The sequence below is a fragment of the Nerophis lumbriciformis genome, linkage group LG07 (genome assembly GCF_033978685.3).
Source record: "Nerophis lumbriciformis linkage group LG07, RoL_Nlum_v2.1, whole genome shotgun sequence".
Lineage (NCBI taxonomy): Eukaryota > Metazoa > Chordata > Actinopteri > Syngnathiformes > Syngnathidae > Nerophis > Nerophis lumbriciformis.
In genome coordinates this window covers 7,952,501-7,969,556 of record NC_084554.2, presented here as the reverse complement: position 1 = coordinate 7,969,556, position 17,056 = coordinate 7,952,501, and the positions used below count along the sequence as shown (strand labels likewise).

General features: G+C 47.9%; 1 protein-coding gene across 1 annotated transcript in view; it reads right to left on the bottom strand.

Annotated features, from left to right (window-relative positions):
- Positions 1-252: 252 nt before the first annotated feature.
- The window catches only part of LOC133609283 (major histocompatibility complex class I-related gene protein-like), an 18,935-nt gene continuing 2,131 nt past the window's right edge, over positions 253-17,056 (bottom strand). Inside the window, exons 2-4 of the mRNA XM_072913595.1 lie at positions 1,162-1,470; positions 929-996; positions 253-306 (exon numbers count right to left, since the gene is read on the bottom strand). Of these exons, the coding sequence (XP_072769696.1) occupies positions 253-306; positions 929-996; positions 1,162-1,470 (431 nt within the window). The remainder of the gene's footprint in view (positions 307-928; positions 997-1,161; positions 1,471-17,056) is intronic.

Here is a 17,056-nt window from a genome sequence, read left to right as displayed (position 1 = left end):
GCCCCGAATGATTTTCTAGCCACCAACGTTTGATTTTGAAAGTATTTTAACGGCCAAAGAAAAATAGATGGAATAGCGTGAGGAGCAGTGGGATGAAGAACAAAGCACATCTCCATGACGTCCCTCAGCGATGGAGACATCTCTCTGTGTTCCAGTGCACAAAGCATCCTGGAGGAAGAAGATGACTCAGCACATTCCCAACAGAAGCAAGTTGAACATCATCTTCACACAAGAACATTTGGAGGTGCAGACTTACTCAGCCTTCAGCTGCCACCTTCTCGGAGAGCTCCACGCCGCCGTGGCGAGCTGCGGGACAAACGCAAACGGTGAAGGAAGAACATCCAGAAGGTGCCTCGTCACTCACATCAGATCTTTGAGGTGTGACTTGGAAACATGAAGAAGCAGAGTGCTGCTCTTCTACTTCCTGACTAGGATACCTTCTTGATGAGTCAGCACACTTGAGGTCTCATTTGGCTGATCCTCATCATGAGGACTCATGTCAAACGTGAGATATGCCACACTTTGTATTGCGTGTGCTCACAGGAGGGTCTTTTATTGTGAAGGAGTCAGCTCAAGTTGGGATTTTCAGGCTAAACTTGTAACAAAGGTCCACATCAGACCTCCATGTGAGTGACGCTTCACCACGGCTTTGTTTCTTGCGGCTCAAAGAAAAGATGTTTTACTTACGAGCTGCATCGTACTGGGCTGAAATGAAAGTGAAACAAGGTGAAATGGACTTTTTCCTCACGTGTTTCTATGTGAGAGTGTGCGCTCTGTCTCTGTGGATCTTTGAGTGTTTGGCTGGAAGGCAACTAAAACATGCAGCCCGGATGAAAGCATCAACTCACGGCCTGGACCGAGAAGAAGAAGAAGAAGAAGACGGAGGACATTGGTGTCCCTCACCTTGTCTGTTTCTGTGACGCCTGACCATGACGATGATGATGGCCGCCACAGCGACAACCGCCGCCGTGGCAGCGAGGGCGACGCTCCAGTTGTCTGTGGAGAGCAAAAAAGCACAAGTGGAGTGACAAAGCATGAAGAGGAAACCTTCATGACTACTTTGCATGCAGACGTCAAGCGTTGTCATGGTGACATGGATCAATAATGGTGACAGGTGGACTTGTGATGGGAAACATCTCCAACTAAATGTGTCTTTCTCACCTTCATGGCTTGCGTTGCTCAGGATGCTTCTTCTCTCCAGCTTGGTGACCAGGTCCTCCTTGACGCCAGACAGCTGGAACACACATTCGTACTTGCCCTCCACCTCGGCCGTCACCTCCACTTTCAGCTCCACCGACATCTGGAAGGTTCCGTCGGGGTTGGGGAGCAGCTCTCCATACTCCACGTCCTCGAAGATCTGCTCGCCGTCTTTCCTCCAAAACAGGTCAGCTAAGTCGGGGTAGAAACCTGTCGCCATGCAGGTGACTGGAGAGGATGGCGTCTTCTGGAGGAGGAACACCTCTGGAAGCTCTGCACAGGAAGTGATGTCACGTGTGAACAGAAGACAACGTGGGGAGAAGGTGTGGATGGAGGTAAAGATGGAGAGAAGGCGTGGATGGAGGTAAAGATGGAGAGAAGGTGTGGATGGAGGTAAAGATGGAGAGAAGGTGTGGATGGAGGTAAAGATGGAGAGACGGTGTGGATGGAGGTAAAGATGGAGAGAAGGTGTGGATGGAGGTAAAGATGGAGAGGAGGGGTGGATGGAGGTAAAGATGGAGAGAAGGTGTGGATGGAAATAAAGATAGAGAGAATGTGTGGATGGAGGTAAAAATGGAGAGGATGGGTGGATGGAGGTAAAGATGGAGAGAAGGTGTGGATGGAGGTAAAGATGGAGATAAGGTGTGGATGGAGGTAAAGATGGAGAGGAGGGGTGGATGGAAATAAAGATGGAGAGAAGGTGTGGATGGAGGTAAAGATGGAGAGAAGGTGTGGATGGAGGTAAAGATGGAGAGAAGGTGTGGATGGAGGTAACGATGGAGAGAAGGTGTGGATGGAGGTAACGATGGAGAGATGGTGTGGATGGAGGTAAAGATGGAAAGGATGGGTGGATGGAGGTAAAGATGGAGAGACGGTGTGGATGGAGGTAAAGATGGAGAGAAGGTGTGGATGGAGGTAAAGATGGAGAAGAGGGGTGGATGCAGGTAAAGATGGAGAGAAGGTGTGGATGGATGTAAAGATGGAGAGAAGGTGTGGATGGAGGTAAAGATGGATAGAAGGTGTGGATAGAGGTAAAGATGAAGAGAAGGTGTGGATGGAGGTAAAGATGGAGAGAAGGTGTGGATGGAGGTAAAGATGGAGAGAAGGTGTGGATGGAGGTAAAGATGGAGAGACGGTGTGGATGGAGGTAAAGATGGAGAGAAGGTGTGGATGGAGGTAAAGATGGAGAGACGGTGTGGATGGAGGTAAAGATGGAGAGACGGTGTGGATGGAGGTAAAGATGGAGAGAAGGTATGGATGGAGGTAAAGATGGAGAGAAGGTGTGGATGGAAGTAAAGATGGAGAGAAGGTGTGGATGGAGGTAAAGATTAAGAGAAGGTGTGGATGGAGGTAAAGATGGAGAGAAGGTGTGGATGGAGGTAAAGATGGAGAGAAGGTGTGGATGGAGGTAAAGATGGAGAGACGGTGTGGATGGAGGTAAAGATGGAGAGACGGTGTGGATGGAGGTAAAGATGGAGAGAAGGTGTGGATGGAGGTAAAGATGGAGAGATGGTGTGGATGGAGGTAAAGATGGAGAGAAGGTGTGGATGGAGGTAAAGATGGAGAGAAGGTGTGGATGGAGGTAAAGATGGAGAAAAGGTGTGGATGGAGGTAAAGATGGAGAGAAGGTGTGGATGGAGGTAAAGATGGAGAGACGGTGTGGATGGAGGTAAAGATGGAGAGACGGTGTGGATGGAGGTAAAGATGGAGAGAAGGTGTGGATGGAGGTAAAGATGGAGAGAAGATGAGAACAGAGGTTAAGATAGAGAGAAGGTGTGGATGAAGGTAAAGATGGAGAGAAGGTGTGGATGGAAGTAAAGATGGAGAGAAGGTGTGGATGGAGGTAAAGATGGAGAGAAGGTGTGGATGGAGGTAAAGATGGAGAGAAGGTGTGGATGGAGGTAAAGATGGAGAGAAGGTGTGAATGGAGGTAAAGATGGAGAGAAGATGTGGATGGAGGTAAAGATGGAGAGAAGATGTGGATGGAGGTAAAGATGGAGAGAAGATGTGGATGGAGGTAAAGATGGAGAGAAGGTGTGGATGGAGGAAAAGATGGAGAGGAGGGGTGGATGGAGGTAAAGATGGAGAGAAGGTGTGGATGGAAGTAAAGATGGAGCGAAGGTGTGGATGGAGGTAAAGATGGAGAGAAGTTGTGGATGGAGGTAAAGATGGAGACAAGGTGTGGATAGAGGTAAAGATGGAGAGAAGGTTTGGATGGAGGTAAAGATGGAGAGAAGGTGTGGATGGAGGTAAAGATGGAGAAGAGGGGTGGATGGAGGTAAAGATGGAGAGGAGGGGTGGATGGAGGTAAAGATGGAGAGAAGGTGTGGATGGAAGTAAAGATGGAGCGAAGGTGTGGATGGAGGTAAAGATGGAGAGAAGGTGTGGATGGAGGTAAAGATGGAGACAAGGTGTGGATAGAGGTAAAGATGGAGAGAAGGTTTGGATGGAGGTAAAGATGGAGAGAAGGTGTGGATGGAGGTAAAGATGGAGAAGAGGGGTGGATGGAGGTAAAGATGGAGAGAAGGTGTGGATGGAGGTAAAGATGGAGAAGAGGGGTGGATGGAGGTAAAGATGGAGAGAAGGTGTGGATGGAGGTAAAGATGGAGAGAAGGTGTGGATGGAGGTAAAGATGAAGAGAAGGTGTGGATGGAGGAAAAGATGGAGAGGAGGGGTGGATGGAAGTAAAGATGAAGAGAAGGTGTGGATGGAGGTAAAGATGGAGAAGAGGGGTGGATGGAGGTAAAGATGGAGAGAAGGTGTGGATGGAGGTAAAGATGGAGAAGAGGGGTGGATGGAGGTAAAGATGGAGAGAAGGTGTGGATGGAGGTAAAGATGAAGAGAAGGTGTGGATGGAGGTAAAGATGTAGAGAAGATGAGAACGGAGGTTAAGATAGAGAGAAGGTGTGGATGAAGGTAAAGATGGAGAGAAGGTGTGGATGGAAGTAAAGATGGAGAGAAGGTGTGGAAGGAGGTAAAGATGGAGAGAAGGTGTGGATGGAGGTAAAGATGAAGAGAAGGTGTGGATGGAGGTAAAGATGGAGAGAAGGTGTGAATGGAGGTAAAGATGGAGAGAAGATGTGGATGGAGGTAAAGATGGAGAGAAGATGTGGATGGAGGTAAAGATGGAGAGAAGATGTGGATGGAGGTAAAGATGGAGAGAAGGTGTGGATGGAGGTAAAGATGGAGAGAAGATGTGGATGGAGGAAAAGATGGAGAGGAGGGGTGGATGGAGGTAAAGATGGAGAGAAGGTGTGGATGGAAGTAAAGATGGAGAGACGGTGTGGATGGAGGTAAAGATGGAGAGAAGGTGTGGATGGAGGTAAAGATGGAGAGAAGGTGTGGATGGAGGTAAAGATGGAGAGAAGGTGTGGATGGAGGTAAAGATGGAGAGAAGGTGTGGATGGAGGTAAAGATGGAGAGACGGTGTGGATGGAGGTAAAGATGGAGAGACGGTGTGGATGGAGGTAAAGATGGAGAGAAGGTGTGGATGGAGGTAAAGATGGAGAGAAGGTGTGGATGGAGGTAAAGATGGAGAGAAGATGAGAACGGAGGTTAAGATAGAGAGAAGGTGTGGATGAAGGTAAAGATGGAGAGAAGGTGTGGATGGAAGTAAAGATGGAGAGAAGGTGTGGATGGAGGTAAAGATGGAGAGAAGGTGTGGATGGAGGTAAAGATGGAGAGAAGGTGTGGATGGAGGTAAAGATGGAGAGAAGGTGTGAATGGAGGTAAAGATGGAGAGAAGATGTGGATGGAGGTAAAGATGGAGAGAAGATGTGGATGGAGGTAAAGATGGAGAGAAGATGTGGATGGAGGTAAAGATGGAGAGAAGGTGTGGATGGAGGTAAAGATGGAGAGAAGATGTGGATGGAGGAAAAGATGGAGAGGAGGGGTGGATGGAGGTAAAGATGGAGAGAAGGTGTGGATGGAAGTAAAGATGGAGCGAAGGTGTGGATGGAGGTAAAGATGGAGAGAAGGTGTGGATGGAGGTAAAGATGGAGACAAGGTGTGGATAGAGGTAAAGATGGAGAGAAAGTGTGGATGGAGGTAAAGATGGAGAGAAGGTGTGGATGGATGTAAAGATGGAGAAGAGGGGTGGATGGAGGTAAAGATGGAGAGAAGGTGTGGATGGAGGTAAAGATGGAGAAGAGGGGTGGATGGAGGTAAAGATGGAGAGAAGGTGTGGATGGAGGTAAAGATGAAGAGAAGGTGTGGATGGAGGAAAAGATGGAGAGGAGGGGTGGATGGAAGTAAAGATGGAGAGAAGGTGTGGATGGAGGTAAAGATGGAGAAGAGGGGTGGATGGAGGTAAAGATGGAGAGAAGGTGTGGATGGAGGTAAAGATGGAGAAGAGGGGTGGATGGAGGTAAAGATGGAGAGAAGGTGTGGATGGAGGTAAAGATGAAGAGAAGGTGTGGATGGAGGTAAAGATGGAGACAAGGTGTGGATAGAGGTAAAGATGGAGAGAAGGTTTGGATGGAGGTAAAGATGGAGAGAAGGTGTGGATGGAGGTAAAGATGGAGAAGAGGGGTGGATGGAGGTAAAGATGGAGAGAAGGTGTGGATGGAGGTAAAGATGGAGAAGAGGGGTGGATGGAGGTAAAGATGGAGAGAAGGTGTGGATGGAGGTAAAGATGGAGAGAAGGTGTGGATGGAGGTAAAGATGAAGAGAAGGTGTGGATGGAGGAAAAGATGGAGAGGAGGGGTGGATGGAAGTAAAGATGGAGAGAAGGTGTGGATGGAGGTAAAGATGGAGAAGAGGGGTGGATGGAGGTAAAGATGGAGAGAAGGTGTGGATGGAGGTAAAGATGGAGAAGAGGGGTGGATGGAGGTAAAGATGGAGAGAAGGTGTGGATGGAGGTAAAGATGAAGAGAAGGTGTGGATGGAGGTAAAGATGTAGAGAAGATGAGAACGGAGGTTAAGATAGAGAGAAGGTGTGGATGAAGGTAAAGATGGAGAGAAGGTGTGGATGGAAGTAAAGATGGAGAGAAGGTGTGGAAGGAGGTAAAGATGGAGAGAAGGTGTGGATGGAGGTAAAGATGAAGAGAAGGTGTGGATGGAGGTAAAGATGGAGAGAAGGTGTGAATGGAGGTAAAGATGGAGAGAAGATGTGGATGGAGGTAAAGATGGAGAGAAGATGTGGATGGAGGTAAAGATGGAGAGAAGATGTGGATGGAGGTAAAGATGGAGAGAAGGTGTGGATGGAGGTAAAGATGGAGAGAAGATGTGGATGGAGGAAAAGATGGAGAGGAGGGGTGGATGGAGGTAAAGATGGAGAGAAGGTGTGGATGGAAGTAAAGATGGAGAGACGGTGTGGATGGAAGTAAAGATGGAGAGACGGTGTGGATGGAGGTAAAGATGGAGAGAAGGTGTGGATGGAGGTAAAGATGGAGAGAAGGTGTGGATGGAGGTAAAGATGGAGAGACGGTGTGGATGGAGGTAAAGATGGAGAGACGGTGTGGATGGAGGTAAAGATGGAGAGAAGGTGTGGATGGAGGTAAAGATGGAGAGAAGGTGTGGATGGAGGTAAAGATGGAGAGAAGATGAGAACGGAGGTTAAGATAGAGAGAAGGTGTGGATGAAGGTAAAGATGGAGAGAAGGTGTGGATGGAAGTAAAGATGGAGAGAAGGTGTGGATGGAGGTAAAGATGGAGAGAAGGTGTGGATGGAAGTAAAGATGCAGAGAAGGTGTGGATGGAGGTAAAGATGGAGAGAAGGTGTGGATGGAGGTAAAGATGGAGAGAAGGTGTGGATGGAGGTAAAGATGGAGAGAAGGTGTGAATGGAGGTAAAGATGGAGAGAAGATGTGGATGGAGGTAAAGATGGAGAGAAGATGTGGATGGAGGTAAAGATGGAGAGAAGATGTGGATGGAGGTAAAGATGGAGAGAAGGTGTGGATGGAGGAAAAGATAGAGAGGAGGGGTGGATGGAGGTAAAGATGGAGAGAGGGTGTGGATGAAAGTAAAGATGGAGCAAAGGTGTGGATGGAGGTAAAGATGGAGAGAAGGTGTGGATGGAGGTAAAGATGGAGACAAGGTGTGGATAGAGGTAAAGATGGAGAGAAGGTTTGGATGGAGGTAAAGATGGAGAGAAGGTGTGGATGGAGGTAAAGATGGAGAAGAGGGGTGGATGGAGGTAAAGATGGAGAGGAGGGGTGGATGGAGGTAAAGATGGAGAGAAGGTGTGGATGGAAGTAAAGATGGAGCGAAGGTGTGGATGGAGGTAAAGATGGAGAGAAGGTGTGGATGGAAGTAAAGATGGAGACAAGGTGTGGATAGAGGTAAAGATGGAGAGAAGGTTTGGATGGAGGTAAAGATGGAGAGAAGGTGTGGATGGAGGTAAAGATGGAGAAGAGGGGTGGATGGAGGTAAAGATGGAGAGAAGGTGTGGATGGAGGTAAAGATGGAGAAGAGGGGTGGATGGAGGTAAAGATGGAGAGAAGGTGTGGATGGAGGTAAAGATGGAGAGAAGGTGTGGATGGAGGTAAAGATGAAGAGAAGGTGTGGATGGAGGAAAAGATGGAGAGGAGGGGTGGATGGAAGTAAAGATGGAGAGAAGGTGTGGATGGAGGTAAAGATGGAGAAGAGGGGTGGATGGAGGTAAAGATGGAGAGAAGGTGTGGATGGAGGTAAAGATGGAGAAGAGGGGTGGATGGAGGTAAAGATGGAGAGAAGGTGTGGATGGAGGTAAAGATGTAGAGAAGATGAGAACGGAGGTTAAGATAGAGAGAAGGTGTGGATGAAGGTAAAGATGGAGAGAAGGTGTGGATGGAAGTAAAGATGGAGAGAAGGTGTGGAAGGAGGTAAAGATGGAGAGAAGGTGTGGATGGAGGTAAAGATGAAGAGAAGGTGTGGATGGAGGTAAAGATGGAGAGAAGGTGTGAATGGAGGTAAAGATGGAGAGAAGATGTGGATGGAGGTAAAGATGGAGAGAAGATGTGGATGGAGGTAAAGATGGAGAGAAGATGTGGATGGAGGTAAAGATGGAGAGAAGGTGTGGATGGAGGTAAAGATGGAGAGAAGATGTGGATGGAGGAAAAGATGGAGAGGAGGGGTGGATGGAGGTAAAGATGGAGAGAAGGTGTGGATGGAAGTAAAGATGGAGAGACGGTGTGGATGGAGGTAAAGATGGAGAGAAGGTGTGGATGGAGGTAAAGATGGAGAGAAGGTGTGGATGGAGGTAAAGATGGAGAGAAGGTGTGGATGGAGGTAAAGATGGAGAGAAGGTGTGGATGGAGGTAAAGATGGAGAGACGGTGTGGATGGAGGTAAAGATGGAGAGACGGTGTGGATGGAGGTAAAGATGGAGAGAAGGTGTGGATGGAGGTAAAGATGGAGAGAAGGTGTGGATGGAGGTAAAGATGGAGAGAAGATGAGAACGGAGGTTAAGATAGAGAGAAGGTGTGGATGAAGGTAAAGATGGAGAGAAGGTGTGGATGGAAGTAAAGATGGAGAGAAGGTGTGGATGGAGGTAAAGATGGAGAGAAGGTGTGGATGGAGGTAAAGATGGAGAGAAGGTGTGGATGGAGGTAAAGATGGAGAGAAGGTGTGAATGGAGGTAAAGATGGAGAGAAGATGTGGATGGAGGTAAAGATGGAGAGAAGATGTGGATGGAGGTAAAGATGGAGAGAAGATGTGGATGGAGGTAAAGATGGAGAGAAGGTGTGGATGGAGGTAAAGATGGAGAGAAGATGTGGATGGAGGAAAAGATGGAGAGGAGGGGTGGATGGAGGTAAAGATGGAGAGAAGGTGTGGATGGAAGTAAAGATGGAGCGAAGGTGTGGATGGAGGTAAAGATGGAGAGAAGGTGTGGATGGAGGTAAAGATGGAGACAAGGTGTGGATAGAGGTAAAGATGGAGAGAAAGTGTGGATGGAGGTAAAGATGGAGAGAAGGTGTGGATGGATGTAAAGATGGAGAAGAGGGGTGGATGGAGGTAAAGATGGAGAGAAGGTGTGGATGGAGGTAAAGATGGAGAAGAGGGGTGGATGGAGGTAAAGATGGAGAGAAGGTGTGGATGGAGGTAAAGATGAAGAGAAGGTGTGGATGGAGGAAAAGATGGAGAGGAGGGGTGGATGGAAGTAAAGATGGAGAGAAGGTGTGGATGGAGGTAAAGATGGAGAAGAGGGGTGGATGGAGGTAAAGATGGAGAGAAGGTGTGGATGGAGGTAAAGATGGAGAAGAGGGGTGGATGGAGGTAAAGATGGAGAGAAGGTGTGGATGGAGGTAAAGATGAAGAGAAGGTGTGGATGGAGGTAAAGATGGAGACAAGGTGTGGATAGAGGTAAAGATGGAGAGAAGGTTTGGATGGAGGTAAAGATGGAGAGAAGGTGTGGATGGAGGTAAAGATGGAGAAGAGGGGTGGATGGAGGTAAAGATGGAGAGAAGGTGTGGATGGAGGTAAAGATGGAGAAGAGGGGTGGATGGAGGTAAAGATGGAGAGAAGGTGTGGATGGAGGTAAAGATGGAGAGAAGGTGTGGATGGAGGTAAAGATGAAGAGAAGGTGTGGATGGAGGAAAAGATGGAGAGGAGGGGTGGATGGAAGTAAAGATGGAGAGAAGGTGTGGATGGAGGTAAAGATGGAGAAGAGGGGTGGATGGAGGTAAAGATGGAGAGAAGGTGTGGATGGAGGTAAAGATGGAGAAGAGGGGTGGATGGAGGTAAAGATGGAGAGAAGGTGTGGATGGAGGTAAAGATGAAGAGAAGGTGTGGATGGAGGTAAAGATGTAGAGAAGATGAGAACGGAGGTTAAGATAGAGAGAAGGTGTGGATGAAGGTAAAGATGGAGAGAAGGTGTGGATGGAAGTAAAGATGGAGAGAAGGTGTGGAAGGAGGTAAAGATGGAGAGAAGGTGTGGATGGAGGTAAAGATGAAGAGAAGGTGTGGATGGAGGTAAAGATGGAGAGAAGGTGTGAATGGAGGTAAAGATGGAGAGAAGATGTGGATGGAGGTAAAGATGGAGAGAAGATGTGGATGGAGGTAAAGATGGAGAGAAGATGTGGATGGAGGTAAAGATGGAGAGAAGGTGTGGATGGAGGTAAAGATGGAGAGAAGATGTGGATGGAGGAAAAGATGGAGAGGAGGGGTGGATGGAGGTAAAGATGGAGAGAAGGTGTGGATGGAAGTAAAGATGGAGAGACGGTGTGGATGGAGGTAAAGATGGAGAGAAGGTGTGGATGGAGGTAAAGATGGAGAGAAGGTGTGGATGGAGGTAAAGATGGAGAGACGGTGTGGATGGAGGTAAAGATGGAGAGACGGTGTGGATGGAGGTAAAGATGGAGAGAAGGTGTGGATGGAGGTAAAGATGGAGAGAAGGTGTAGATGGAGGTAAAGATGGAGAGAAGATGAGAACGGAGGTTAAGATAGAGAGAAGGTGTGGATGAAGGTAAAGATGGAGAGAAGGTGTGGATGGAAGTAAAGATGGAGAGAAAGTGTGGATGGAGGTAAAGATGGAGAGAAGGTGTGGATGGAAGTAAAGATGGAGAGAAGGTGTGGATGGAGGTAAAGATGGAGAGAAGGTGTGGATGGAGGTAAAGATGGAGAGAAGGTGTGGATGGAGGTAAAGATGGAGAGAAGGTGTGAATGGAGGTAAAGATGGAGAGAAGATGTGGATGGAGGTAAAGATGGAGAGAAGATGTGGATGGAGGTAAAGATGGAGAGAAGATGTGGATGGAGGTAAAGATGGAGAGAAGGTGTGGATGGAGGAAAAGATGGAGAGGAGGGGTGGATGGAGGTAAAGATGGAGAGAGCGTGTGGATGAAAGTAAAGATGGAGCGAAGGTGTGGATGGAGGTAAAGATGGAGAGAAGGTGTGGATGGAGGTAAAGATGGAGACAAGGTGTGGATAGAGGTAAAGATGGAGAGAAGGTTTGGATGGAGGTAAAGATGGAGAGAAGGTGTGGATGGAGGTAAAGATGGAGAAGAGGGGTGGATGGAGGTAAAGATGGAGAGGAGGGGTGGATGGAGGTAAAGATGGAGAGAAGGTGTGGATGGAAGTAAAGATGGAGCGAAGGTGTGGATGGAGGTAAAGATGGAGAGAAGGTGTGGATGGAGGTAAAGATGGAGACAAGGTGTGGATAGAGGTAAAGATGGAGAGAAGGTTTGGATGGAGGTAAAGATGGAGAGAAGGTGTGGATGGAGGTAAAGATGGAGAAGAGGGGTGGATGGAGGTAAAGATGGAGAGAAGGTGTGGATGGAGGTAAAGATGGAGAAGAGGGGTGGATGGAGGTAAAGATGGAGAGAAGGTGTGGATGGAGGTAAAGATGGAGAGAAGGTGTGGATGGAGGTAAAGATGAAGAGAAGGTGTGGATGGAGGAAAAGATGGAGAGGAGGGGTGGATGGAAGTAAAGATGGAGAGAAGGTGTGGATGGAGGTAAAGATGGAGAAGAGGGGTGGATGGAGGTAAAGATGGAGAGAAGGTGTGGATGGAGGTAAAGATGGAGAAGAGGGGTGGATGGAGGTAAAGATGGAGAGAAGGTGTGGATGGAGGTAAAGATGTAGAGAAGATGAGAACGGAGGTTAAGATAGAGAGAAGGTGTGGATGGAAGTAAAGATGGAGAGAAGGTGTGGAAGGAGGTAAAGATGGAGAGAAGGTGTGGATGGAGGTAAAGATGAAGAGAAGGTGTGGATGGAGGTAAAGATGGAGAGAAGGTGTGAATGGAGGTAAAGATGGAGAGAAGATGTGGATGGAGGTAAAGATGGAGAGAAGATGTGGATGGAGGTAAAGATGGAGAGAAGATGTGGATGGAGGTAAAGATGGAGAGAAGGTGTGGATGGAGGTAAAGATGGAGAGAAGATGTGGATGGAGGAAAAGATGGAGAGGAGGGGTGGATGGAGGTAAAGATGGAGAGAAGGTGTGGATGGAAGTAAAGATGGAGAGACGGTGTGGATGGAGGTAAAGATGGAGAGAAGGTGTGGATGGAGGTAAAGATGGAGAGAAGGTGTGGATGGAGGTAAAGATGGAGAGAAGGTGTGGATGGAGGTAAAGATGGAGAGAAGGTGTGGATGGAGGTAAAGATGGAGAGACGGTGTGGATGGAGGTAAAGATGGAGAGACGGTGTGGATGGAGGTAAAGATGGAGAGAAGGTGTGGATGGAGGTAAAGATGGAGAGAAGGTGTGGATGGAGGTAAAGATGGAGAGAAGATGAGAACGGAGGTTAAGATAGAGAGAAGGTGTGGATGAAGGTAAAGATGGAGAGAAGGTGTGGATGGAAGTAAAGATGGAGAGAAGGTGTGGATGGAGGTAAAGATGGAGAGAAGGTGTGGATGGAGGTAAAGATGGAGAGAAGGTGTGGATGGAGGTAAAGATGGAGAGAAGGTGTGAATGGAGGTAAAGATGGAGAGAAGATGTGGATGGAGGTAAAGATGGAGAGAAGATGTGGATGGAGGTAAAGATGGAGAGAAGATGTGGATGGAGGTAAAGATGGAGAGAAGGTGTGGATGGAGGTAAAGATGGAGAGAAGATGTGGATGGAGGAAAAGATGGAGAGGAGGGGTGGATGGAGGTAAAGATGGAGAGAAGGTGTGGATGGAAGTAAAGATGGAGCGAAGGTGTGGATGGAGGTAAAGATGGAGAGAAGGTGTGGATGGAGGTAAAGATGGAGACAAGGTGTGGATAGAGGTAAAGATGGAGAGAAAGTGTGGATGGAGGTAAAGATGGAGAGAAGGTGTGGATGGATGTAAAGATGGAGAAGAGGGGTGGATGGAGGTAAAGATGGAGAGAAGGTGTGGATGGAGGTAAAGATGGAGAAGAGGGGTGGATGGAGGTAAAGATGGAGAGAAGGTGTGGATGGAGGTAAAGATGAAGAGAAGGTGTGGATGGAGGAAAAGATGGAGAGGAGGGGTGGATGGAAGTAAAGATGGAGAGAAGGTGTGGATGGAGGTAAAGATGGAGAAGAGGGGTGGATGGAGGTAAAGATGGAGAGAAGGTGTGGATGGAGGTAAAGATGGAGAAGAGGGGTGGATGGAGGTAAAGATGGAGAGAAGGTGTGGATGGAGGTAAAGATGAAGAGAAGGTGTGGATGGAGGTAAAGATGGAGACAAGGTGTGGATAGAGGTAAAGATGGAGAGAAGGTTTGGATGGAGGTAAAGATGGAGAGAAGGTGTGGATGGAGGTAAAGATGGAGAAGAGGGGTGGATGGAGGTAAAGATGGAGAGAAGGTGTGGATGGAGGTAAAGATGGAGAAGAGGGGTGGATGGAGGTAAAGATGGAGAGAAGGTGTGGATGGAGGTAAAGATGGAGAGAAGGTGTGGATGGAGGTAAAGATGAAGAGAAGGTGTGGATGGAGGAAAAGATGGAGAGGAGGGGTGGATGGAAGTAAAGATGGAGAGAAGGTGTGGATGGAGGTAAAGATGGAGAAGAGGGGTGGATGGAGGTAAAGATGGAGAGAAGGTGTGGATGGAGGTAAAGATGGAGAAGAGGGGTGGATGGAGCTAAAGATGGAGAGAAGGTGTGGATGGAGGTAAAGATGAAGAGAAGGTGTGGATGGAGGTAAAGATGTAGAGAAGATGAGAACGGAGGTTAAGATAGAGAGAAGGTGTGGATGAAGGTAAAGATGGAGAGAAGGTGTGGATGGAAGTAAAGATGGAGAGAAGGTGTGGAAGGAGGTAAAGATGGAGAGAAGGTGTGGATGGAGGTAAAGATGAAGAGAAGGTGTGGATGGAGGTAAAGATGGAGAGAAGGTGTGAATGGAGGTAAAGATGGAGAGAAGATGTGGATGGAGGTAAAGATGGAGAGAAGATGTGGATGGAGGTAAAGATGGAGAGAAGATGTGGATGGAGGTAAAGATGGAGAGAAGGTGTGGATGGAGGTAAAGATGGAGAGAAGATGTGGATGGAGGAAAAGATGGAGAGGAGGGGTGGATGGAGGTAAAGATGGAGAGAAGGTGTGGATGGAAGTAAAGATGGAGAGACGGTGTGGATGGAGGTAAAGATGGAGAGAAGGTGTGGATGGAGGTAAAGATGGAGAGAAGGTGTGGATGGAGGTAAAGATGGAGAGACGGTGTGGATGGAGGTAAAGATGGAGAGACGGTGTGGATGGAGGTAAAGATGGAGAGAAGGTGTGGATGGAGGTAAAGATGGAGAGAAGGTGTAGATGGAGGTAAAGATGGAGAGAAGATGAGAACGGAGGTTAAGATAGAGAGAAGGTGTGGATGAAGGTAAAGATGGAGAGAAGGTGTGGATGGAAGTAAAGATGGAGAGAAAGTGTGGATGGAGGTAAAGATGGAGAGAAGGTGTGGATGGAAGTAAAGATGGAGAGAAGGTGTGGATGGAGGTAAAGATGGAGAGAAGGTGTGGATGGAGGTAAAGATGGAGAGAAGGTGTGGATGGAGGTAAAGATGGAGAGAAGGTGTGAATGGAGGTAAAGATGGAGAGAAGATGTGGATGGAGGTAAAGATGGAGAGAAGATGTGGATGGAGGTAAAGATGGAGAGAAGATGTGGATGGAGGTAAAGATGGAGAGAAGGTGTGGATGGAGGAAAAGATGGAGAGGAGGGGTGGATGGAGGTAAAGATGGAGAGAGCGTGTGGATGAAAGTAAAGATGGAGCGAAGGTGTGGATGGAGGTAAAGATGGAGAGAAGGTGTGGATGGAGGTAAAGATGGAGACAAGGTGTGGATAGAGGTAAAGATGGAGAGAAGGTTTGGATGGAGGTAAAGATGGAGAGAAGGTGTGGATGGAGGTAAAGATGGAGAAGAGGGGTGGATGGAGGTAAAGATGGAGAGGAGGGGTGGATGGAGGTAAAGATGGAGAGAAGGTGTGGATGGAAGTAAAGATGGAGCGAAGGTGTGGATGGAGGTAAAGATGGAGAGAAGGTGTGGATGGAGGTAAAGATGGAGACAAGGTGTGGATAGAGGTAAAGATGGAGAGAAGGTTTGGATGGAGGTAAAGATGGAGAGAAGGTGTGGATGGAGGTAAAGATGGAGAAGAGGGGTGGATGGAGGTAAAGATGGAGAGAAGGTGTGGATGGAGGTAAAGATGGAGAAGAGGGGTGGATGGAGGTAAAGATGGAGAGAAGGTGTGGATGGAGGTAAAGATGGAGAGAAGGTGTGGATGGAGGTAAAGATGAAGAGAAGGTGTGGATGGAGGAAAAGATGGAGAGGAGGGGTGGATGGAAGTAAAGATGGAGAGAAGGTGTGGATGGAGGTAAAGATGGAGAAGAGGGGTGGATGGAGGTAAAGATGGAGAGAAGGTGTGGATGGAGGTAAAGATGGAGAAGAGGGGTGGATGGAGGTAAAGATGGAGAGAAGGTGTGGATGGAGGTAAAGATGTAGAGAAGATGAGAACGGAGGTTAAGATAGAGAGAAGGTGTGGATGGAAGTAAAGATGGAGAGAAGGTGTGGAAGGAGGTAAAGATGGAGAGAAGGTGTGGATGGAGGTAAAGATGAAGAGAAGGTGTGGATGGAGGTAAAGATGGAGAGAAGGTGTGAATGGAGGTAAAGATGGAGAGAAGATGTGGATGGAGGTAAAGATGGAGAGAAGATGTGGATGGAGGTAAAGATGGAGAGAAGATGTGGATGGAGGTAAAGATGGAGAGAAGGTGTGGATGGAGGTAAAGATGGAGAGAAGATGTGGATGGAGGAAAAGATGGAGAGAAGGGGTGGATGGAGGTAAAGATGGAGAGAAGGTGTGGATGGAAGTAAAGATGGAGAGACGGTGTGGATGGAGGTAAAGATGGAGAGAAGGTGTGGATGGAGGTAAAGATGGAGAGAAGGTGTGGATGGAGGTAAAGATGGAGAGAAGGTGTGGATGGAGGTAAAGATGGAGAGAAGGTGTGGATGGAGGTAAAGATGGAGAGACGGTGTGGATGGAGGTAAAGATGGAGAGACGGTGTGGATGGAGGTAAAGATGGAGAGAAGGTGTGGATGGAGGTAAAGATGGAGAGAAGGTGTGGATGGAGTTAAAGATGGAGAGAAGATGAGAACGGAGGTTAAGATAGAGAGAAGGTGTGGCTGAAGGTAAAGATGGAGAGAAGGTGTGGATGGAAGTAAAGATGGAGAGAAGGTGTGGATGGAGGTAAAGATGGAGAGAAGGTGTGGATGGAGGTAAAGATGGAGAGAAGGTGTGGATGGAGGTAAAGATGGAGAAAAGGTGTGAATGGAGGTAAAGATGGAGAGAAGATGTGGATGGAGGTAAAGATGGAGAGAAGATGTGGATGGAGGTAAAGATGGAGAGAAGATGTGGATGGAGGTAAAGATGGAGAGAAGGTGTGGATGGAGGTAAAGATGGAGAGAAGATGTGGATGGAGGAAAAGATGGAGAGGAGGGGTGGATGGAGGTAAAGATGGAGAGAAGGTGTGGATGGAAGTAAAGATGGAGCGAAGGTGTGGATGGAGGTAAAGATGGAGAGAAGGTGTGGATGGAGGTAAAGATGGAGACAAGGTGTGGATAGAGGTAAAGATGGAGAGAAAGTGTGGATGGAGGTAAAGATGGAGAGAAGGTGTGGATGGATGTAAAGATGGAGAAGAGGGGTGGATGGAGGTAAAGATGGAGAGAAGGTGTGGATGGAGGTAAAGATGGAGAAGAGGGGTGGATGGAGGTAAAGATGGAGAGAAGGTGTGGATGGAGGTAAAGATGAAGAGAAGGTGTGGATGGAGGAAAAGATGGAGAGGAGGGGTGGATGGAAGTAAAGATGGAGAGAAGGTGTGGATGGAGGTAAAGATGGAGAAGAGGGGTGGATGGAGGTAAAGATGGAGAGAAGGTGTGGATGGAGGTAAAGATGGAGAAGAGGGGTGGATGGAGGTAAAGATGGAGAGAAGGTGTGGATGGAGGTAAAGATGAAGAGAAGGTGTGGATGGAGGTAAAGATGGAGACAAGGTGTGGATAGAGGTAAAGATGGAGAGAAGGTTTGGATGGAGGTAAAGATG